The following is a 26170-nucleotide window of genomic DNA, read 5'->3' as shown; positions in this document are numbered from 1 at the left end:
AATTATGTAGCATAAACAATGTTAATGAGCCAAAAGTCCCATGAGATTAGGGCTGTAGCTGCTTCATTTTAACATTCCATTCACTTTTCATACGTGTATATCCACTCACTTGAAACACCTCAAGTACAACCCTCTTCGTAAAATACAGAGTTTTGAAGATTTTCTTTGTCCTGTTCTTAGTAGCTCACTATTTTCTTCTCAAGTTGTCAACTTGATGATATATGACATTAAAAAAAAAAAAAGCCCTAAAATCCTTAAATGGATCACCAGAAAATAAATACCTGGAAGTTCTTCATAAATTTCATCATCAATTGGCTGGCTGCTGGCTGGTGAACTGCTGATTGGTAGAGAATGGTCCACATCATCATACAATTCTCCTCTTTCATCATCATCCTCAGGAATGACATCAGACCCCATATCTATGAAACATGTTTCATGAAGTAAAATTTTAAAGACTGCAAAAGAGATTTTCAAAACCCTATTTCCTAACTCAGTGCAGCCCTAAAGTCACAATATCGCTGTAAGCTATCTCATTAACTTAAATGTTTAAAAAAGAAATTGATTCTTGCAAAAGTATGTGAATTTCAAAGTTTCCAAGTGGTACTTGTAGAAAAGATGCTTTTATTAATCTGAAGTGAATAGTCTGTATTAATACCAGTCAGGTTTCCTTGGTCATTTTTCACAGAAGTCGATAAGCTTCTGTATGTGAAAATCCACATCATTCAGTTATTCAGCACTGAAAGACTGCAATAACTCGTTCAATTGATTGTTCTTACCTTGTAATACAAATCTCAGCTGCTGTACCCATTCTTCGGCATCTTTGGGAGAAGCTGCTGTGAACTAATAAAAAACAAACAATAGCAACAAAAATCACCACAGTAGAAATGAAAGGTATATTGCGTTCTTTTCATTTCTTTAAGACCATTAGTAATTCTTTGCATGTCTAGTACTACTTTTCTTGCAAGGATGCTTCTTATAATGTACAGTTAATTTTGACAAATTTATGTAATTGAAGCAGTGGATGATGGATTTGAAACTCTGATCAGCAGCTGGCAGCTGTGCAGGAAAAAAAGCTGCTTCTCTTCATCAATGTCAAAGACAGAACTGATGAACAAAATTTGCCCTTGACAATTAGAAGACACCCATGAATTTCTTTAGACTGCTGGGTACAGTTTTCTTAAAAATGTTCTTGTCAGATTCCAACACACTACCTGACAACTTAATTAACTGGCTTTCAACTGCAATCTCAGATATTTAAAACTTATTAAATGTACATTCCATATTGATGCTAGCTGATAGCTCTTGAATTGCAGAGCTGATACGTGCCTTTACCTTCATTTTCTCTCACAACCCTAAGCAATACAGTATGCATTAATGCTCTGATATTTTTCTTCTGATAATTTTACTCTTTCTGCCATGTAATCCTTTTAAGAAAGCACACAGTTCTATTAAAATAGATATAAAATGCAACATGTGAAGTAATTGATAAATTACATATTCACTTGTTCTCTTACAAGAAGATATCACTTGAACTAATCTGAAATTTTTCTTTAAAAAAATTTATTTCCTCTTACATGAATGTTTAATGTATAAAAACCAGCATTTATTATTATTATTAACATGTCAGTGACAGTTTTTTTTTTAACAAAATGTTAATGTCTTTATAAAAGAAATCAGGACATTTTATCAACTTAATTTCAAAGCAACATTAAAAACTCCAACCTGATAGATACGTTTATCAGGAGCAGAGATTTCAAAACAGCAATCTTTCTTTCCATCCTTCCTAAGAGTGTTATTCATTCTGATATTGTAGCCATCTATTGCAAATTCACCTTTCTGTTGTTTGTCTGTTGAAGATAAAGCGAAAGTTAGAATTTCAATTACTATAATGAATATAAATGCCCAGTCGATTATCTTTTATTTAGGTTTATTGTGAGTTCTTGAGGCCCTTAATATATTTATATATTGACTGAATTTCTATGAGAAAGATTTAGTATGTAGCATTTCCCAAAATTATTTTTTCATGGAACCTTTTTGTCACAGAATATTTTATGGAACTGGTATTCCTAGAACATATTATGCCAAATGCCTAACTAGAAAAATAATATAGAGGAAAAGGTATTAAAATAATAATGGTTAAGCACAGTTGGTTCTTCTAAAATTCTCAAAGAAAACGAAGTCATCCATTCACTCATTGAACAAATTTATGCTGAGTGTAAAACAAGAGCATTGTAGGTATGGTGAGACAAGAGCTAGTAACACCACACCAGATCTTTCCCATCTTCCCACTGAAACACACCCCCTCAGTACACACTCCCACACACAATACAAATTTAACTGCTCCAGGAATTTTAGTCAATGATCCACACACACTGCAAAAGGATTTAATTTTCACTATTAAAAATGGAAGTAGTTGGAAGCAAAGTATCAAAGCTATACAGAACAACTGATTTCCTTAAACTTCCCAGGAAAAAAACCCCAGGATTTTCAAGGACCAGATGGAGGAAGGAAGCTCCCCTGCTGCACAAAGACTCAATCGCTCTACTCACTTAGTCTATCTCATCTAAAGCCCAGGCTTTCTACCTCTAGTCTGGGTCTAAAATTCTTAGCAGTAGAACATGAGTGGGGATGGAAAAGCACAAGGAATGGGAGATTATGTCTGGAAATACAAAATCAGCATCACAAAGACTGAATTTGGAAAAGCTTTGAGGAGCAGGATACCTTCTTGTGCTAAGATTATCTGGAAATAAGACAACCAGGCAACAGAGCTACTTTAAACAAAACTCTCAGAAATATGCTATGGGCCATGTTTCAGATGTTCTGTTAGCATCTAAGGGGAGGATGTGAGCAGCCTCTAGTCAGATGAACCAGAGAGAAGCCACTAATCCAATCTAGAGGTAAGCAATTCCAGATTATAGAGACTAGGATATCTGGTATATCCTTGTCCAGAGATAAGTAAAAGAAAAAGCCAACAAATGAAGACAAGTGTCATAAAAATGTTATGCAATACAGAAACTTAACATAGCACTCAAGATGAAGAAAGCAAGAACAATCTATGAGAAAAAGAAACAAACTTTAGACAATTAATTGCTTTACATCTTTTATAAAGTTGAAACAGATTCTTGAAAAGATGAAAGATGAAACCATGTAATATAAAATAAAAAGAGAAATGGCTGAGACAGGTAGAAATTGGAATGGAGCTAGTAAAATAAGGGGGAAATTCTGTATAAAGGAATAGAAAATGCAGAGCAAGACAAATAATGTATTAAAGTGATAAAAAGTTGAAAATTTTGGACACTGTTAAAAAATGAGATCAGATATACCTTTAAAAAACTCCCTCAGTTAGTAGAAAAAAAAGAGTAAGGGAAAAAACGGATAAAAGGAAATATAATGAATATGGAGGACTGATAAAAACACAACATAAGAAAAAAAAAGGGTATCCTAGAAGAAGAGTAACATATAAAACAGTGCCAATAATTAAAGATATAATGGAAGAAAACCTCATTCCATCAAAGAAAGACCTAAGACTTGTTGTTTAACCAAATAAAAATAATAAGAAGAAACAAATACCTAGGCCTATTTGGCTGATTATTGAGTATTTGAGGATAAATAATCACATAAACATCTAAGTAGAGATAGAAGTATGGTAACAGAAAGGCTGAAGAGAACGAAGAGAAATTCATAATTTTTTCTTAGTAGCTTTTGCAAATCCATAACCATAAAGTAACCATATTTCCAATTCAGCCAACATGAGATAGGAAGTTCAGCTTATGAAATGAATGGGCAGACAAGGTAAGGCTGAGTTTCTGCTCTTTCCCCGTCACATTAGCATCTCTTCAAAGCACAGACAAAAGGGCAAATCTGAGCATCACAGCAATCCATAGCAATTTACATACAGGTTAGGTCCACAGCGCTTTCTGGGACAGTTTCAAAGACACTTGTTGACTTGAGATTGAGACAGATTGTTAAAAATAGTTACACGCTAATCAAAGAGGAAATGAAGTCATATAAGGTCATTTATCCAGACTAATAAAATATTTTACCTAAGTGAACTTCCCAAAGAGTAGAAGTTTATTCTTTTTAAGTGCCAAAACTCTTTAAAATATTGGTTTTTATAATGGAAAATTTCTGAAATACATACTTCCCTGACTTCTCAAACAATTCTTATAAACATAATTTAACATTTTCTTGATGATCTAGCAGTATGAATTTGAGTATTACTATTTATAGTATGTTATAACACACTGATGCCCTCAGGATTTTTGAGTGTTTGTTCCTCTATTATATTTCCCTCAGCTTCTATTTCACACTTTAACCTTGCCTATATCATGCTGTTTGAATTTAATGTCTACAGAACTGTAGGCTGCCAGGAGAAACTAGATAATGAAATCTATTAAATCAGTAACTTAATTTTACACAATTCTAATTCAGTAGGTTCAAGATAAAAAAGGAGTTGGCTCTAATCTCATACAAAACAAAATGCATGAGGTTAATGATAGCTATTTCCCCCTACTTTTTCACTGGCTTTAGGTTTGCAACTGTGTTCTGGGGTTTTTAAGTGCCAAAAAGATGAATCACATTTGCTGAGCTCCTTTTATATGCCAGAAATTTAATATAGCCTATCTCATATATACCTTGTAATAATTCTGAGACAGAGAAGGTATTTATTATATCCCCAGCTCTGATGGGGGAAAAAACCCCTTAAAATAATCAACTTGCTCACAGCCACACAACCAAAGTGGTCAAAGCCAGGACTCTAACGTAAGTCTGATTCTAAAACCTTGCATTTTCAACCGTTTCACACTGTCTCCTAGAAAGATGTTTCTCAAATTGTATTTCAAGAATCACATATCTCAGAAGCATTTTGTATGCTTGTTAAAAATGCAAAAATGCCTACCACTCTGCACTTGTTGTATAGCAATCTCTGAGGGTGGGTCTAGGAAACCAAGATTTTAGCAAGCACCCCAGCTGATTTTGATACACACTAATGTTTGAAAAATCAGCATTCTAGAACATGTAATTTATGAAATCTCAGTAGGGATGATACACAGTATCTTGCATTTCCTCCTGCAACTTGGGCCCAACTTTCTCAGCTTGCTTTCTGAGCTCCTACACCTTTGCCATCTCTTATAAACAGCCATGATGGGTTAGGTTCTAAATCCTGCTCTTTTCCGGCTTTATAGTTTTCACTGGGCAACTTCACCCCATCCCAGAGATTAAATTCCTATCAATATGCTTGTGACTCATAATTCTTTATCTTTAGTCCAGCTTCAGAATTAAATCTTCACCTGCTCACCATACATGTTTCATCTCTTGATTGTCCTGTAGGCACAATGAATAACATGCCCACAATGGAGATCATCTCATCGCCACTGCAGTACCTGTGAGCTTTCCTGTCGTGTCCTCCTTCTCAATAAGTGGCACCTTTGTTAACTGAAGACCCCAAACCAGAAAACTAAGCATCATTCTCATTTCTCCCTTTCCTTCATCAACTGCCCCCACATTCTCTCTCTCCACCCCACCACCACCTACCAAGAGCCAAACTAGACCTATTTTTCTTGCAAATATGCTTGCCTTTTCTCTTCTTTGTTGGCTCTCAGAAAATATGCCTAAACCACTCTCCTATTATTTTAAACATAGTAAAACATAGCAACTAAATAATTCTAAATCATTTAGCATCCCTGTAAGTTGTGAGCATTTGTCATTTTAGGATCCCCAGCATCTAAGTATCTTTCCTATTTTAGTCCTGAGATCACCAGGGGGCAGAGCCAGCTTCCTTCCACAGAAGCTGGACAGAGGCTAGATTTCCCCTGTTCCAGATCAGTCAAGCAGATGTTCCAGCCTTGGACCTAAGTCTGAACTGACTAACAAAAGAATCAGGGGAGAATTCAGAATCCACTCCTAATTGCATTCACCAATTAGTGGCAGTGCACAATGGCAACACCACAAGTCCTGGCATGGCAGGGACAGCAGTGTGTCCCAATCAAGACTGTCCCTGGAGATGAGGACTGAGCTGAAGTTCCAGCCACCTCACCTCCCTTAGTCCTTGCCTGCTTTTCTGAACCTGGTTGTTTAGCCTTCCCATTAATTCTGTCTGACAACTGATACTCTCCCAATAATTTCTTTTTCTGTGTAAACAAAGTTGGTTTCTGTTATTATATACCAAAAATGCTAATTTGGTACAAATGGCTAGCAAACAGAAAAATATTAAATTTGTTCAGAAATGTCTGATAGTATCTACTTCTTATATTTAACAAGGCCTTCCTCTCTGAGTTAGTAACTCATATTATTTCCATAAGTATTAATGCTCACCAGTAGGGAAGAGGGAAATATACCCCTGAATACTAAACCCTTTCATTAAACTTTATCCAATTGATTAGTAAGTTATTTTAGGCCCTCAGTTAAAGTCACATAAGCATTTTCCTTGCTTAGCTGCCAATGCTAATTCAGCCACTTGAAGTATATTTCTGGTGCTTTGAGTTTTACTGTGAGGAAATACCAAATTATTACTATTTTAAGTGAAATACTATAAGCTATATATATTTATTAATTAAGGGCCCCAAGCGGCTCTGAATAGTAAACACAAGCAATATTTATGGGCCCAAAGGGAAGCACTCTAGTTAGAATTAGAAGTTTGGTTCATAAGATTTGGTAGCAGGAAATTTTAGGTATTTCCAAAATCTTTTTTTTTTTCTCCTTTAAAATAAAAGTATACTGCAAGCATAAAAATCAAGTGTTTTTTACTTACAGCCACACGTTTTCAACCACAGGAATAAACTTAATTAAAAAACAATGTAGTATAAGATAGCAGTGAATGGAGAATAAATTACTGGCATTTTTGTAGAACAGGAATTTAAAGCCCTGTTTCTATTTTTTTTTTTTTTTTTTGGCTATACACCATATTCCTCTACAACTGAAATTTAGATCATAATTATGATATGGTCTGTTAGACTACTGCAACATATAACTACTGTTAACATAAACATCACACCAAGAATACCTTAATGTCCTATACATGTTATCCTCTCAGAGCCTCCAACGATAATTAGGAAATAAATGATCCTGCTGCTGCGTATGCAACAGGAGAATGTAGAAACAGATATCTAAGGTAACCTGCAGCTCCTTCATGCATTTCACCACATGATGTAATAAATAACTTTTGATACACATTTAGAATGACTTGGTAGGACCTGTCATATACTAGATGGCGCTAGAATTTCCTTTAATTGGGGACTGGGGGTAGGGGCAGCAAAACTCCTTTAGTGGGAAGAAAAGAGATACTACAAACTAGCCACTCCCCCCTTATAAGTGGGAGGAGATAAGGTTCATAAGGCAGATTCAAGATCATACAGAGGTTAAACAGAAAAAGGGAAAGCAGAGTGTGCAACAGGTTCCTGAATGGGCCATCGTTCACAGGAATGTTGGAAGGGCTGGTAAAAACCAAGCTGTGGGAAAAGCATTGCTTTGGGTGGAGAGGAGTCTGCACTAGCGCCTCTCAGCAGCCCTGTGCTAACCTCTCTTGCCTAGGCTAGCTCCCTGTCCTCCTAAGGGATCCTGCTGACCCCGCTACTGTTCATTCTGATTTATCCCCCACAACACTATCACAATTACTTCTAAAAGCCAATTCTGGTCACAGAGCCCTATGCTTAAAAGCCACATTCAAGATAAAGAACTTAATAAGGCCCTTATTCTCCTAAGGCTCTTATCAACCTGATCCTAACTCACTTTTTTAGCCTTTTGTACCCCCTCCCATCACTCACTGAATGCTCTGCCTTGATTCCAACTTTGACCACATCCAAGGCCTTCTGAAACTCATAGTTTCTGCTATTCTGCTGTCTGGAATGTCCATTTTACCCTTTTTCATCCAACAAACTCCTACTCATTCTTTAAGGCCCAATGAAGATTCCTCTCCACTAAGAAGTATCCCCTAACTCTCCTAGGCAATTAGCCATCTCTCACTTGTGATCCTATGGTATTTTATTTAAATCAATTACTGTACTGCACTGAAATTACTTACCAAGCTCCTACCTATCCCATGACTTCCTCTCTTCCTTTTATTGATACCCACACAACTCAAACTGTAAATACCTCTAAGGCAGGATTATCTTTGGATCCCCAGTGCCTAGTGTCTACCAAGTATCCAATGTTTATCAAATTAAAAAATGAATAAATGAGTGAGTGAAGGACTACCTTGATGGCAGTTTGAACATCTAGGACCTAAGAAGTTTGATAAATGAGATTCATGACAATCAAAAGAAGAGGAAAAAGATGAAAGGAAGGATGTGATTTCATTAGTGACACATTAAGATATATATATCTTATGTATATATAACTTAAAGGCCCCAAGTGGCCATGAATAATAAATACAGATAATATTTATGGGTACAAAAGTAAGTGCATTATTTACCCTAGAGGCTGGAACTACTCTTTCTAAGCCACTATTATCTCGATGGGTCAAAATGTTTTTGGTAGAAAATGTAAACTACATATCTGTCAAACAGTAACAAAGTACAGTTTCACCTAGTAAGTGGTATCAACTTCTTCTGTGCCTTTATAATCAATTTATCTACATCCTACTTAGTTGGAGGATTACAGTTCTCATATATCTAGATAGCTCTCTTCAAAGTTTAGGTAAATGGTTCACACATCCAGTAAACAACGTTGTAGAAATCAGCTGATTTCCCAAAAGAAAATTGAAATTTCATGTGACATGTACATTTTCTTAGAAAGAAAAAGACACAAAAGGAGGAAATTAGGATCATGCCAAACAAGCAATTAAAAGCAGTCTAAAGATAGATTTTCCTCCCCCCGGAGTCCCTAAAAGCAGAACCAGCCAAGAACGCCAAAGAACCACTAAAAACAGATAAGAAATCTCAATGGAAACAGGAGGCTTCATAGTGACAGACAGGTAAGAATTTAAGGAAATATAAACCAGATCTTCAAAGATCCACATAAAAAAAAGGAATGCTAGAATAGCATTTTAAAAAAGCTGTGGTGGTAAGGTGGCTAAATGGACCACGGAGTACTTAAAATACAAATTACAAAGAATATTATTACCATAAGGTTTTACCAAATACGAATAAAAATGGGAATTTAGCACCTCCTCAAAATAACTAGAATTTATTTATAGAATATTAGCCTTTGAAATAAACATAAACACTTCTTAGATTTGGGGGAAACTCTTGCTAATCTTTGACCTTTGTATATACCAGTTAGAACTAGGAGTGGAGAAAACAGACATTTGAATTCATTGATTTTTGAAGAAATTAGAAATGAGAAGCCTAAATAAACCAAAGTCACAAGGATTTGAAACCTCCCTCCCCTAGTCCTATGAAACAGGAGACATTTCTTCATGGAAAAGTAAAATTCTGACCTCAATTCACAATACTGCACAAAGTTATATTTCTGTAATAGTTACACATGTTTAGGACCTAAGATAATCATAACTGAACCTGGACTCTAAATTTTCTGACAAAATCACCTACTTAACTAAAGCTTAGCAGAAGAAAGAAGGCTGCCTGTTGATAATTGTTTAGCTTACACTTCACTGATGCCATTATTACATATGAACATATTGTAAATTAGTGACAGAATGCAAACTAGCCACTAAATCAATACTTAATGTGATAATCCCATTAGCCAAAAGGTGAAACCAACTTCCAGCAGCATGCATGTATTTCAAGTGTATTTGAAATACAATAGCTGTATCTGTCTGATTTTATAATAAAGAAAAAAACCTAAAAACTACAAATAATGTTAAATGAAACATAAACTTCTAGACAACACTGATAAGTAACAATTCACGGGAAAGTTTATATTCAGTGATACTGGACTTTTATGTCTTTTTTCTCCTTAAGTGTCCTTTCTAGAAATGAATGTTAGCTATTTCTATATAACTCTTACTTTATAATATCCAACCTCTCACCTGCTTTTCCTAGAAAAATAAAACAAAAATAAGAAAGCTTATATTTTTTAAATTTCAGTATTTTATGGCTGTATTTGTTCAAATAATGAACTTAAAATTATGTGAACTATGACAAGAGATTTATTAATCAGCAAATGAAGTTACAAAACGGTTCTTATTGTTTCTAAATTAATATAGTAGTAACAGTGGTTAAGAGCATGGACTCTAACCATTATGTCTAGGTTCACATCTCCAAACTGCCATTTACCAGCTTTGTGACCTTGAAAAAGTTACCTAACCTATCCGTCCTCAGTTTTCCAAACAGTAAAATAAATGGAGCTAATAATAGTACCTGCCTCACAGAGGTGTAGTTAAATGAGTTCATAAAGCTAAAGTGCTTAGACAGCCAAAGCACTTGGAACAGTAACCTCACATGAACGTTTGTTGTTACTTAAATCCATAAAAGAAGCTGAGAAAAGTGTTGTACATTTTATCTAAATTTTTTCAAAATATTTGAAGGAGAAAACATCTTTTCCTCCCTTCAAAACTCTTACAACCCTAATGGTCATGCAATGGAAGCTGATACAATTGAACACCAATACTACCTTTATCACTTCCATAGTAATAGAACACTGTTTTACTGAGAGCACACCACCGTTTCTGCCATTCAAATCCCAAAAAGCTGTGATCTACAAGAAAAGGGGGAAGAGGAACAGTTTAGATAATATACATTATGTATACAAATAAAATGTGATTTCCTTCATGTAAAAGGAAAAGTTAGTAAATATGATTTCTAAGGTTCCTTTTAGTTGTAAAATTCTATGATTAATTAATTTGTACCTTCTTTTCCAAGAGACAAACAAAAAACAAAATATAAAACAAAACTAAAAGGAATAAACTGAAGCAGAGATGGGGCTGTGTATTTATGGGATCAACTACATGGATAACAAACTTTGCTGAAAGAAACAGTCAAAAAGGCATTTGACTATAAGGCCTTGCGATAACTGATTCATCTGGGTCTCATTTTCTCATCTGTCATAAAAAGGAGGAGGAGTTGACCTAGATAATTTCTATTATCTCTTTTGGCTTTAAAATTCAGCTAAGAAAGCTAAGAAAAGCAAATGGAATACAAACAGAAAGACCCAAAGGGATTACCTTAGGGACAAGCAGAATGGTAATAAGCAGACTTTCTACTTTTCATTTCCCGTATCATAACACGACTTACATATTTCATTTCCATTATATATTGGTGTTGAAAGAATGAGACCATTTGGGCAACTCCCAATTATCATAGCCAGTGGAGAGGAACACTGAATAAATAATAGAAAATTGCAAACAATACGCCAGATTTGGTCTGAACCATAGAAGACGTGGTGAATGCCAGATTAGGTACAGGATAGTACAAGATAACCTGATTGCTCAGCCGGATGGGATAATGGTGAGAAATCTCATCCTTGAGAATACAGTTATGGCCCACAGCCTTGCTCTAAGAGGCAGGAAACAGCTTCTGAATCACTTACAAAAAACTGACATTCATAACTAAAAAATTGACCAAACGTTTTATTATTAAATTTATTTAGACTGAAAAATTGTACTTTGTTGTTTGGATAATATCAACCAGATTTTCTTAGAGTCTTAAAACTCTTCCATCACCTAAAGAGAATACTAGCTCCATATGTATACTGCAAGCATGTTTTATCTAAAGATAAAATCATTTTTAGGTTTTTTTCTTTAGAAGCATGTAATTTACCTTTCCTGCGTTTTTCAAGGTAGCCAGCCTTTAAAACAAAAGGAAGGTCCTGTGCTGCAATTGGAGGAAACTGGTTTCCTGTGGAAAGTGGGGGGAAAATAAGCAGTGAGTAAAAACCATTTTAGAAAAGTTAAGTACCAGATCTCATTAGATTCAGTGTACTTTTAATTGTCCAAATTATTTAAATCCAAGTCTATTAGCTTTATTTCAGATCCATTCTGTAGACTAATCCCTCTCTTCCTCCTGTGACTCTCAAGAGCAAAAAAATGTTCTGTATTGCTATATATCTTAGTATATTTTGATCCTAAAGATACAGTAATATTATATAACTAAATGATCTCTAAAGAGCAATACTTTTCGACCTACATCCTATAAGGAATGGACTAGGAAACTACCATAAATAAGTGTAATAAATTCTTGAAAGAAAAGTTAGGAATTTGAAATAAATCACATAAGCTTCTTTTACATTTATATTTGATTAATGCTTCAAGAATTTTGATCCATATTATTACCTGCATATTCCTATTTCTATGTAGTAAAACATAAAATGATTTTTCCTCAAAATCAAATGCTAAAATTTGTTTGAGTGCATAGCAAATATCCTCTCTTCCTGGTTATATTCACAGAGAAATCTTGTAGACATTCAACTGAATGAGTGTGCTTCAGGTTTTTCTAGGGCATTTCAGAGTCTAAAACTAGATAGATAGAGCTGATAGTACTATTATAAACAAATACTAGATACCTACAAAAAATTATAGATTAAGCCAAAAGTTAAGTCAATTAGAAATCCTGTATTCATGAACATGGTTGGTGGGTGGCTCAATAATTTCATATGTTCAACGCTTTATAAACTTAATTAGAAATATACTAGAGTTGCCTCAGCATTTTACTAGAACACTAACAAGTGAAAATAACCAATCTAATGAAATTTCTATGGAATACACTTAATGGAAATAGTTTCAATACAGTTTTATAATTTAAAAAAGTATTTTGATAGGAAGTTTATTATATACAAATTAATCACAGAATTGCCAACTGGGTTTTTAAAAAACATCATGGAGATCACAGTAGTTATAAAATCATAGTTATTTTTCCTTAAGAAAGAAAGCTTCAAATTAAAGCACTAATTTTAGTTCCCTGGTGGATCAATTTTAAAATAGAGTACTGATTTTGAAGTGTAAATAAAATTTTAGGGAAAGTTGTGTAAATATTCGAATAGTTGTTCAATCAGTAAATCCATCTGATCCATACAAAGGTGGAGGTTATTTACTACAATGTTTTTGCACATAAGATAAAAATCACATACAGAAATCTTATCTATGTGAACAAGTCCTAATTAACAGCTAAATTAAAGAGGGTGGCTATAGGTTGATTTTTTTAAAAGGAAAGAAATAAGACTAATAGCACTTTAAAAAAATTAACCTAGGTTACATTGTATCACATAAAAATATGAAATTTTACCTAATATAAAACTATTTAGGAAAATTTTCTTTCTAAATAAGATTCCTGAAAATAAAATATTTACTTCAACTAAGCAAGACCATAGTTTAATTTCTGTGGAAGTCTGCCTGTGCTCAGTCTTTTATATAACTGATATGCAGAGCTCTTAAGTGAACTACACAAAATCTCTTTACAAGAAACATCATTTGAATGGCATTTCAGAATGAGAAAACAAACATATTAATTAAATATTTTACTATGATTCTTGTATGTTATGCAAAAATTTCCAAGTGGTTTGTCCAGAGTTTTGGTAAAAACAAGAAGATTCACTGAAAATATCCTATAAATAATTTTGTATCTTTAAGATGATGGAAACAAGCACCGTCCATTCTGAATGAAATTAAAGTACACAAGGAAGAGGCAACTTTCTCCGTCTGATGTGCTGCTTTGATTGGCATGAGGAGGCATTCATTACTACCACTTGGCTAAGATAAGGCTCACTGAGAAGTAGTCCCATAACCTTCTCACATCCATTGGGGCATATAAATGTTCTTTACATAGAAAATAAATGCTCTAAATCTTAGGAAGAAACTTTATATTCTGAGGAGAAATGAGTACCTTTAGCATAGCTTTTAACTTTTAAAAGTTACTAATCAAAAAAAAAAAAAAAAAGGGGGGGAGGGAGAGAAAGGGAAGAGAAGGAGCAGGAAGGGAATTAGAATTTACTAAGGTGAATATATATATATAACCTGAAGCTTTTACTTTAAAAAAAATGTTGATTAAATTTCCACTTGATAAATAACAATAAAATTTGATGTCACAAGCAACACTTATTCTGAATTCTAAATTCATGTTTCTAATATAAAATCTTCTATTTCATTCCTAAAGGGGGAAAAAAGTCAAGTTTTCTGACTGAAATTTCATTCTTCTAAACCTCTTCTGATATTTGTCCAATATCTAGGATTTGTTTAACACACATGTGGATTTTTTATAAAATAAAAAGTGTATTAATAGTAATCCCTTTAGATACTTTAGATGTAAGTTCCTCGAAGAACTGTTTGACTTGTATGGCACCATAAACATATAAACACTTAATACTTTTTGATGGTAGAAACTGAAAATTTGTAACAAGATATAAAAAGTAGTCATTTCTTTTTAGAAAACATGAATTCTCCCATTGTTTAGCCCTCATACCACTATACTGACAATGGTCAACAGTATATAACCATTTAAGAAGATTCGCATTGATTCAAAGAATTAAGACTACAAATGCAGGTATAATGATACATGAAGAAAAGAAAGGTGAGGCTAATGTAAACCTATCTGGCAGGCAACAGCAAAGAGTCGCTGAATATGTGGCCAACACAGTTAACATGATCTCACCGTGAGAAACTATGCAACACAGCCAATTACAACATTCCAGCCAATTCACAATTATATTCTGGGTTCTGTTTCACTATCAAAATTCATAACCTTATCCCCAAAATAAGTTTAGCACTGAACTTTAATCCTTTGGCACATAGTAGACATTCGAGAAATGCTGGCTTTTATTAATTATTATAATTAAATATAATTATTATTATTATATTTAGTATAACTAACTGAATTAATGTCATGCCAATGTAATTGTAAGAGTAATGTTGCTTAGGGAATTCTAATCAGAAAGATGGAAAAAAGCATGATTTGGTAACTGCACGAGTTAAACACTGCAATTATTTTAAAAGCAGTTTGTAGATTTCCTTGTGGTTAGGTGAAAGTGGTTGATGAAGAAATTATATTCTAACTAAGAGGAGAAAAAACAATTAACCTACACTCTAGGGCAGCCTAGTCATACTGCAGACAATTATGACACACATGGCTTGCTTAAGGGGCCACAAGTGTTCAGCACCCTGAGGAAATGAACATATACTGACAAAGACTAGTCATCTTTTTATAAAATGAGTATGTATTTTTTATGTAATGGCCCTACTTTTCTAAAGCAGCTCAAAATCTTAGACATTAGAACTAACACACTACAAGAGCAGGTAATGAATGGGTCTTCTTCCAGCTTGAAATCTGTGAATCTGAAACATGCAAAACGATAACAAGGTCACAAAAATTCAAATAAAGAAGTATCACGTGCCTACTATATTCTTATTAACTCAGTCGGAAAAAGAAAGTAGTGGAACCCAAATTTTATTATAGTTAGGTAGGTATTTTATTCCCAAGATCACTGTTTTTAAAAGATAACTCAAGAATTCCAGACTGTGTCTTTAAACTTTTGCCTTAAATCAAACTGTGTATATAGTGGACACTTTATTATTATTATTATTATTATTCTAAAAGGTTTTAGAGTGCAAAAATGCACCAGTATACCTGCAAAACAAAACAAAAAGTTATTCCTTAACAAGAGAGGGAAACCTAAACTCAACTTGGATATAAATGTTAAATAGAATGGTTTCATGCTATAGCAGATATTTAAAACCTTAGTTTTACATTAATACTGGCTTCAAGATGTATGGAATGTGTTAAAGAGATCTGTAATGAAATCCCAGTTCTGCAAATCTATGACTTTCAGCAGGTAACCAAGACTCTCTAGGTATCAGTTTCCTCAACTAAAACATGGAAAAATGACATCAGTTCATCTCTGAGCCCCCCACTCCCAATTCTAAAATTCCATGACATTTATCCACATTGATATTTTTCTTGCATTTTCAGTAACAAATGGTCATGGTTCAAGATGGATTCAACCTTCAAAGATATCATATGTGGAAACTGTTCACAACTTATTTTTCGTATAGCAACTGATAACTTCCTTTACATCTAGCATGGAATTGTTTTATGTCATTTCAAAGGTTTAATTTCTACCTAGAATCTTGGCCTGGAATATCTGTGAAAGAAAATAAATATATAAATTAAATATTTTTCATATTCTAATAACTCTCCCTGAATCTGCTTGGAAAATTTAGAATTTCAAATCTTTTTATCAGCTTTTGTTTTAGTAGCAAAAGGAAAATTATGTATTCAATGGATACATCAAACAATAACCTTTAAGAACTAGTACAGTAATTAAAAGATTACTACATGTGCTTCTTTAGCATACTTCTTTCACAGAGCTTATTTCCCCCCTTACCACTATTACTCTCCTCAGAAAGGATTAACCAATGAATACACTAGTACTCGTAATCTTTAAGGTTATCGTGATACTTCCTTGATTAAAAAAAAAAAGGCTCATATTATGCTTAGACACAAAGATGGCCAACTTCCAATTAGTAGGACCACAGAATCCCCAGTGGGGATTAAGCCTCGGGTACAAAGACTGATACAGTGACCCATGCAATGACACCAGTGGCAAAAGCAAAGGCTGCAACTCACAGGTTTGCCATCTGTTAGTCTCTCCACCCCCTCTGTAAAGTGGCAAGTCATTCTGAAAGTTACTCAGCAAAAACTGAATGACTATTAGGGTAATTCACATTTGCCTTTAATTCTGCTTCTTGGTATGGAAATTCCAATAGCCTCCTGAGAGTCTTCAATAGGTCTAACTGAAACCAAAGAAGGCAACAGCTCTAAATATCACAGCTATATGCTCACAGGAAATACTTCATGAACATGATCCAAAAGTTACATTAAGTGCCTGTTCAGAGTCCAATCAAAAGCTATTTTTATTCATATATATATAATTGTGGTTGATACTAATTTTCCCGAAAATCTATCAAAATACGTAAAATTCAAATGGCAATAATAGAATAATTAAGAATCAGAATTAACAGAAATCTGAAATCAAATGTGTTCATCAACATCCACTAAAATGAGTCAAAAAGCCATAGACTGAACGTATGTGTGGGTTATATCATCCATAGAGTTATATTATCCTTTTCATTTACTTAAAACTGCTTCTTTTACTTGAGATACTCTTAAGTGTATGACTAGAATTTGAACTACTAATTACATATCTGAAGATTGCTTTTTTAGATAAATCTTTAATATAGGACTGCTATCTCTAGCTCATAAAACTAGATGTAAAAAAAGATCTCAAGATTACTGATTCTTTAGTCCAATGATAAAACACGTGGTATCACATCTTTTAATACATTAGAATTATTCCATATAGAATTAAAAATGATTTTAACTAAAAATTCCAGAGTTACCGATTAATGGAAACACCTGTAAGACTCCTTCAATTATTTACAGGGATGAAAGCATATCAATATATTGAATTGGTCCTTTTAAAATAAGGTTCAACATGAGTAATTTCACTCTACAAACAAGACTAACGTTTCATATACTTACAATACAGGGCACCCTTTACATTTTTATATTTTGGTAAAAGCTACTTTTTAATAATAGATCGTTAGATCTCACAGAAAGAATTTAAATGAAATTTCATCTCCTATATAGAGTAACTTCTCAGCTACTTTGTATCTGATTATATATACTGTTTAAAACAACAAATTTATTATCTTACAGTTCTGGAGGTCAGAAGTCCAGTAGTGTCTCACTGGGCTAAAATCTAGACGTCAGCAGGACTGTATTCCTTCTGAAGCCTGTAGGGGAGACTCTATTTCCTTCCCTTTCTAGACCCCAGAGGTTAAACCTATTTCATCGGCTACTGGATTAGAACGCGGACTTCTCTGAGGAATCATTGTGGTGCCTACTGTACCTCTCATTATACATATCAATTGGCTATTGATTTTTGTATATATATGTAAAGTATGTATCTGTTTTTATTTCCTCTGTGGCAGGAAAAAATTAATTAAATTCAGAAAAACAACAGTCCTTTTTAAAAAATTATGATATACAAACCTTGAAAAATGTGATACAAGCTAAAAATGGACTATAGTTTTCTCCTTGTTAAAAACAAAATGCTAAATGTATCAAAATTGTCACAGATACACTAAATAATATAAAATTAAATATATATAGTTATGAACTGGTTTTTAACTTAATGCTTTACTTTGACACAGAAAGGTGCCCTGATCTGATTTTGCAACTTAAGATAGTGGTTAAAACCCTGAGTCTTGAACTCAAATTGCAGCTTGACTACTACGGGTTCTGTGAATTAGACAAGTTACCTGATTTCATTAGATTTAGTTTTCAAATCTTTGAATGTAGGTATTAAAAGCGCACACTATGGAGAATTACTGTGGAGATTCAGTAGAATATCGCTTAAGATAACTCTAAGAAATATTAGTTCTTTTTCTTATTATTTTTAAGTGATAATCCAAATTTGCCAAATTCATTGTTGCCATACACAAGAAAACAAGAAGGCTGAAAAGATAAACCACTACAACAAAATTTGAAAGCCAAATATCTTTTAACAATACAAATTCCTTTCCAGTTACAGCTATTTGGGCAAAAAAAAAAAAAAAAAATCGGATACATAAAAAAAGTTTGATTGTACTGTACATAGTAAAGACTAGTATAAATGAAAAGGAACATTCTTAATTTAGTAAACAAATATTTACTAGTTTATATTACATGCCACACCTTTTTCTAAATATTACCTAAAGCAGGCAAGTAGGAAAAGTAAACTCAACCTCACTGAAAATTTGTTGAGAGTATTTTAAAAGAAATGTCAAATAATTTATGTATAAAATATAAAGAATAATTAACAATTGGCCTTACTCTTTCCTTACTTATGCTACCTCCATATCAAAAACAACCTTTTCCATATTGTCAGACTATAAGTTTTAAGCATCTTTTTAAAGAGCACCATCAAATATAAATAACTAATACATATATAAAAACAAATATCAGCATGGTTCAGTAAGGTAATATCCATGGCAACAGCTAACATTTATTAAGCCTTTAAGCCTTTACCATGAGTTAAGCATGATACAGTCATCATCTCATTTTATTCTCACACCGCCCCAAGGCATCAGTAGCTCCATGTTACCAGTGGAAAATTAAGGTCACAGGTAAGTGGTGGAGCCAGGACCCCAGGTCTGTCCAACAAAGCCCATTCTCTGAAATGCTGTGTTCTACTGTTGATGAAATAAGTGAACATCATCGATACAAGCTCTATAAGACAATGTCATTGAATTTCTGATCTATGGCATTAATCACGATTATGCATTTAAAATTCTAGAACATTTGTTTCATTTTCTATAAGATTTTAAAGAAATCAATTTTGCTTCCCAAAAGTGTCTCTTTAAAGACTTCCATTTTGGTTTAAAAACACATTCACACAAACATGGGACAAATTAGTAATAAGAAAACTGATATCTATGGAAGGGAAAGGAGGCTCTTTTTGTATGCAGATTCCGCTAGCAAACTGGATTGAAAAAGAAACAAATACAATTTAGACTGAATTCTTTAGCTCCTTTCCATTCATCTATGTTTTATTCTCACATAAGTCATAGAGAAGTCTTTTATTTTTTATCTTTTGCAACTATTTTATTTTGTAAGTTTTAAGCTATAATTTTTTACAATTATTTTTAGACTACTTAATAACATTTTTCTAATTTATAATATTCTTTAAGTTCATTTTTATTCTCTTATTTCTCCTATTCTGTGTACAAAAAGTTTAGAGACATTAATAACATAAGATCATACCTAGAGTATCTGAAATAAGAATCTGCAGAGTCAGAATGTCTTCTATATTGTTTAATATAATAAAGTATATACTTTTGTTCTTCCCTTGAAGAAAGAGAACAGGTATATAAACAATTGTCATTCTATTCCTAACCTCCAAAAGAATGTTATTACTGAGAGGTGGTTAAAATAAGTGAAAAATATTAAATACGAAAACTATCAAATATAAAATTATTTTATAACTAACATAAATTAACAAAAAATAAACATTTCCAAATTTAGACTATTTACAGACCTACTTTGATTACTCAATTACTAAACTGGGCTTGATTATTAAAGCAAATATATTCCCAAACACTCTTCATGTTTTAATATTTATTCCTGTTTCTATTTAAGAAGACAACATCCTAATTTTTTTAAATCAAAAAGCCTTTGGCATTTTCCCTCTTCTGCCATTCAACGTGTTATAACTCTTAAAACACATGTGTGTTCTCTGTCTCTCCTTCCTCTTTCTCTCTCTCTCCCTCTCTCTCAATCTCTAGCACACACACACAATTTATCTCTCTTCCATTTGAAACAAATTTTTCTATGTCTCTTTATTCAATATAGGTATGAAATTAACACATTCTTACCTACTACTATTACTGTTAATTTAGTAATACACTGCTTTATTCCCCCCAAAAAGAATTTCACAGGCATCTGTACAGATACATCTGGTAAGAAAATTAGAAGCAAATAGGATAAAGTTGTATGTACACAGAGAGAGAGAAAACAAATACTGTACAGAAAAATGTTAATAGTAAGAAAATCTGGGTATAATGGGAATTCTTTGCTCTATTCTTGCAACTTTTCTGTAAGTGATATTATTTCAAATTTTAAAAAATAAAAGTAAAGAATTAAGACAAAGTTACGAGTCAGGGTAGAAAACAAAACAAGTTGGAACTACAAAGCTACTACTTAGCAGGAGTGGGCCAAAGATTCCGTTATAAGCTTTATGACAACCAAAATGAAGCAAGAAATAATAAATTATGTGACTGACTGCCCATAAGATAAATACTGATCATTGCTCAGGGAGGAACATACAACTATTCCTGGTTCCTGGCACTGAGATGAGAAAGAAATTCCTCCTATGTGTTCTCAATGTCCTCAATAACATTTTTTTACAGTAAGTAAAATAAAAGTTTCATAGGGCTACTTTGTATAACATCACTCATACGGAGCCAACAGCAAAATGCCAGAGCCAGATTCGGTAAAAGCAATTCTATAGAGTACAAAATCTGGCAGCCCAAGTATGTAATTCCCAAACAGCTTTGTTGAACCCAAGGATAAAAAAATCATAGAACATGTATAGGAATCAACATCCTGCACATTTTCCAGACAATTCTTCCAAAATTCTATTTGTCTTGATCAAACTTTTCGTAAATGCCAAGCCCCTGCAAGTAGCTAACACAGCTCTTTTATGTTACTGATTCAGAGCCATATCCCTTAACAAGCAGCCAAGCTGGGGCTGATGTTGATATACTCTTATTTACAAATTTAGACATACATTTATAAAGTTTAATAGCTTTGCAGGGACATACGCCTGGACAAAGATGACTTTAATACAAAAACAAAATAGCAATTGCCCATAACATTCTAACTCAGTGCGAGAATAATTCCAGCCTGCAAAAAGTTTAAGTATATGCCTACTTCACATAAAAAAAATCCACAGAACAACACATTACTGAGAATGATAAAAGCCCTGAGTCTCCTCTTCAGTATGAACCAGTAATATTATATACACCTGGGTAACTGAAAGAATTAGAAAGCATTGTTATTTATGTAACTGAGTAAATTAATATAGAATACAAACTAAAACTTCAATATTAGAACAATTAATGCATAGCTCTTTTCCTCCAGTATCTGAAAATAAAACCATATCATGTGCTTAATCATTCCCTTCTGATTCTTAGCTTCACAGGGAAATAACTGTTAACAGCCACATGTGAGACTGGCTAGGAGACAGACATTCAGGTATCTACAGAATTAGGTTAAAATAACGTGTTCACAAGGTTTTTTTCTGCTAGACTTCAAGCTAGAGATCATAAGATAGTGATTCTCAAAGCTGAGTTTGATCAAAATCACCAAGGGTACTGTATTTAAAATGTAGAAGTACAATTTTGAAGTAAACTACATTGCTCTTAGTGGTATACTTAAAAACTCCATTTAATACTTATTTATAGGATTTATAAGATATGCTCTTAGATCATGTTAAAAATAAAATCAAAATAATATCCCTAAGTAGATAAAATACAGTTCTGCAATCACAACACTGAAAACAGAAGGAAAATGCCAGACATACAAATGATCATGAGTATGATAATTTTTATTTATCTAACCTTTGAATCATTAAAATAATTTTATAAAAATGTAATATGTGTTAACCATAGCTGGTGAGGTCCCCCACTGATGAAGAGCATGGGAAGAGGAAACTGACAGGAAACACAAGAGTGAGAGGCAAGATGGCAGGAAAGGGTATCACAACTGAAGAGCAGTGAGGGCATCCTTCTGGTATTTCTTTCCCACCTTCGTAACTACTTTAACAGTTGATAATACTCAATTCAGTTCTAAGCTTTTGACAACTAAGAAAGTAAGAAGTATAATACAAAGGAAAAATAAGAAACTGAGACTGAACATATAGTATAAAATGTGCCCATTTTTAGCCATGTGATTTTAGCATATTTTCCAAAAATTAATAACCATGATGTTAAAAAAAAGTGAACTGCTAAATACAGAAACTGCCATTTACTATGAGTTAGACATCATAAGGCAGTCCAGTAATTTGTTCACTGTGGGGACTATCTCAGCCCCAGGTTCACAGACCAGACACAGCCCAATTGTTCATGGTCTCCTTTCCTCCTAATTAAGAATTGTCATTACCACAATAATTTCACCACTAAAACTTAAGTTTTTGATTCAAATTTAAAACGTCAAAATTAAAGCTTTGAAAAAGAAGTTCATGGAATATTAAATGGGATAAAATGTTTGTTAGCAATATGCAACAATGGATGCAACTTCATGTGACAAACTACTTTTTAGCCACATCAAAGGCAGTTCATCTGAACATCACATCAAAGGCAGTTCAGTTGTGGTCTCTCACTGCAAGGAAGGTGCTGGCAGTTACCTCAAGGGAGTTTAAGGTGGTAAAACAATCTGAACTCTGAATCTGTAGTTTGCTCATGAGTATCTGAAATACACAAAAAGCTCTTAAAAACATGGAACTTAAAATCCAAAACATATACATTCTACTCAAATTCCATATGAGTAAGGATAAAACACAACTTATTCAAAATCAATCCAGATATGGTAAGCTCTTGTTTCATTGTTTTTCTACAGATTCAGCCTGTAATCAAATCATGTCTGAATAGATCATGATGTGTAGTCTCACTGAAAAATAATTTTTTACATATATAATATCTATTTCCCTAAGAATAAAATTATAGTTAATAATTTGATTAATTCAATTAAGCTCCCTTCATCTGAATAGCCTCATCTCATGCAAGACTCAAATTTCTAATGCACTTCTAAAAAAATCAAAATACATTAAATTATAGAAAAGAATTCAAATTTCTCAGAGATGGAAAATTATGGAAATTTAATGTTTGGTCCAATGATCTCTTACCAAAGAAGTCAGGTATGATATTGCAAATCTATATGTAGGTAAGAATTAGTACAATCATTAATTTGCCAAATGATGACTTTTTCAAGGGGTGAATGGGAAAAAATATTTGCAAAGAGATCACAATAGACAATGAACTCCTGCAAATCAGTAAGAAAATGGTAAACAGTTTAACAGAAAAACAGGTATAAAACTATGAACGAGGCAATTCACAGAGTAAGTACAAAGGCCAATAAACATTAAGCAAAGATGAATGTTTACTGATTTACTGTTTTCCCCCAGCTCTCCTTCGCTAGAATATAAGTTCCATAAGCTCAGAGACTACATTGTCTTAACCACTGTGCCTAGATTAGCGCCTGGGACACGGGAAAGTACTTATTAAATTTTGCTGAATAAATAAACCTGGCTAAAAACTAAGGACAACAACTAAAACAGGATACTGCTTTTTAACTTATAAGACACAAAAACTAAAAGGATTAATAACATCAAATAGCAGGGAGGATGGGAAGAGATGGTCCTCTCATACACTGCTTTTGAGAGTGTAACTCCCTATGGCTCTTTGGTAGAATTTGACAATACTCTAAGAATTGAGCTCTTAAGAATCTATCCTACAAATATAAAGCACAGGTTCACAATGGTGTGTGTGCCACAATAGTCACTGAAACACTCCTTGTAACCAAAGAAAAATGAAAAATGTCCAGAAAGAGGGACATTTTAAATAATGTACCTTATTTAAATATGCACGTGTAGATCTATGTGTAGTAATGTGGAAAGATACGTACTAATTTAGAAAGATATTTATCATGCTTAGGTGAAAAAATTAAGTTGAGGAATTGTATGTATAGTGATATCCTGTTTTTTAATTTCAAAAATCGGTTACATATTTATTCTAGCACAAATACATCTGTACAGTTCAGGGAGAAAAAGTCTGTAAGGACACATTCAGAACTGTTAACCAGTTAAGACTATTAACTAGTCTTACTGCTAGGGAGATTTTTTTCGGTGGGAGAAACAACATTTTCTTTGTTACAAGCACGTACTATGCTTAAAATTTTATGTAATATAACTTTTATAATGAAAAACAAAAAAGAACATCTACAGGTTTTTAAGTAATTTAAATTAAGTGACTTTATATTATTTAAATCATAGCCAGAAAAACTTCAACCACTGATTGAGAAGAGTTCATGTAATCAATATGTGTGTAGTTTTACGGTAAAATAATACAACTTGAAAACAAGTCCCTCAACTAATATGAAGATATAATCTTGAGAATGTTCACATACCTGGCTATTTTCAAACAGGCCAAGTATCACATATCCACACAAGTTTTCACTCTGCCTTGCATGTGTTACCCCTCACCTTTCTCCACATTATACCCCTTCTACCCTCACTGCCCAGAAAGCTTCCAGCTCATCCTTCAAGATCCAACTCAGCTCTCTGAAATGCCTTCCTCCTGTCACATAATAAAAATATTTATAAGAAAACTGATTTCTTAAAAAGATTAAAGGAAGCTATTTTCTCTGATATAGATAATTCTAATTTTTTACTACTGATTTTTTAGTGTTCTAAGAGTCACTTAAGTGAAACAAAAATCACTGATTTTTAATTATCCAGATATTTTTCTATTTTCTAAAACTCTACACCTAATTATAGAAATAACCAAAGGCTTCAAGATAAACCATATTCTGGGAAAAAAACTGATGAATTTTTAGAAGTCCACATGGACTAGACATGTTCTTGGTTGGAAAACAAGCATTTATGATTAATTAATTTTTTTCAAAATGAAATAAATCCAAAGCTTCTGACATTATAAGACTAACAAGGCATTTTTTGTTCTGTGTCAATGTAAATGCTTTCAAACTGATTCACGTAAAAATACGCACAAAAATAATTGTGCCAGGCTATAACTGGTATTCCAAATTCCACCTGGGAAATAAATTTTATGGCTATACTATAAACTTCTAAAATCCTGAAGTTTTAATAGATACGCTGGCACAACCTTAACCATAACAGTTCCAGCAACTGCTACTATCATAAATCTGTCAGTTTCCGTAATGCCTATGACAAATCCATTAATATGAATGATGATCACTTCACATAGCACACCACACAGCAACTGCACAAGTTATGTCATCTCCATTCTGAGTAGCAAATCAGTAATCAATATTTGTAAAAGCAGCAGCTAATCCTTTGTAAAATCACTGGTTCAGTGATTGAAGAGTTTGCTCAGTCCACACAGTTAATCCCTCTTCATCTGCTTGAGCCCTCTATTTATCCCAGCCTCTTACAGTGCGGCCACGGCAGATTAATACATCTCCACACGTTAAACATGACCTGACAATTGACACAGGATATTGCTGACAGGATAAGCTCTACAAACACTGGCCTTCTAAAAAGGAAGCTTAAAATTAACATTCAAAAACCCAAAGTTTACAAACAGGCTCACCACTTTCCCTTCCCAACTTCAGTCACCTGACTTATTGAGCTCACACTCTTTAGGAACTATATCCTTATTTTTGGTTTGAAAAGTCTGCTGGCTGATTCTAGAAATGCTTGCTCATCATATAGGTTTTGTTATTAAGTCAAGGTGAGTAGAACTTTTCTGGCCAAGAAAGGAGGCTCACTCGTACAAAACCATTTGGAGAATTCTTATGTATGAAGTGAAAGTCTCTGTTCTCAGCCAAGGGTACTTCAAAGTTCTACACTTGAAGAAAAAGCCAAAAAAGTATTTTAATATTTAAGGCTTCATATGGGAAAAAAAAGATATTTTCGTACTGAAAAGTGATAGCCTTATTTAGTAAAAGTACATTCATACGTAATATTTTAAAATGAAGGATAACATGTTAAAAATTATTAACTAGCATTTGAAACTTTTGGGTGACATTTGTAATGTAATGCAATAATG

General features: G+C 33.3%; 1 protein-coding gene across 6 annotated transcripts in view; it reads right to left on the bottom strand.

Annotated features, from left to right (window-relative positions):
* Positions 1 to 26170, bottom strand: part of SKAP2 (src kinase associated phosphoprotein 2) — a 291337-nt gene that overhangs the window by 50025 nt on the left and 215142 nt on the right. For all 6 annotated transcript variants that reach the window (XM_074367326.1, XM_045505658.2, XM_045505659.2 and 3 more), the window contains 5 exons: positions 11655 to 11732; positions 10510 to 10593; positions 1723 to 1847; positions 777 to 840; positions 282 to 419 (listed from right to left, as the gene is read on the bottom strand). In XM_074367326.1, the coding sequence (XP_074223427.1) occupies positions 282 to 419; positions 777 to 840; positions 1723 to 1847; positions 10510 to 10593; positions 11655 to 11732 (489 nt within the window). The remainder of the gene's footprint in view (positions 1 to 281; positions 420 to 776; positions 841 to 1722; positions 1848 to 10509; positions 10594 to 11654; positions 11733 to 26170) is intronic.

The sequence above is a fragment of the Camelus bactrianus genome, chromosome 7, assembly GCF_048773025.1.
Source record: "Camelus bactrianus isolate YW-2024 breed Bactrian camel chromosome 7, ASM4877302v1, whole genome shotgun sequence".
NCBI classification, from domain to species: Eukaryota; Metazoa; Chordata; class Mammalia; order Artiodactyla; family Camelidae; genus Camelus; species Camelus bactrianus.
The sequence above is the reverse complement of the archived record's forward strand: the minus strand, read 5'-3'. Positions and strand labels throughout refer to the sequence as shown.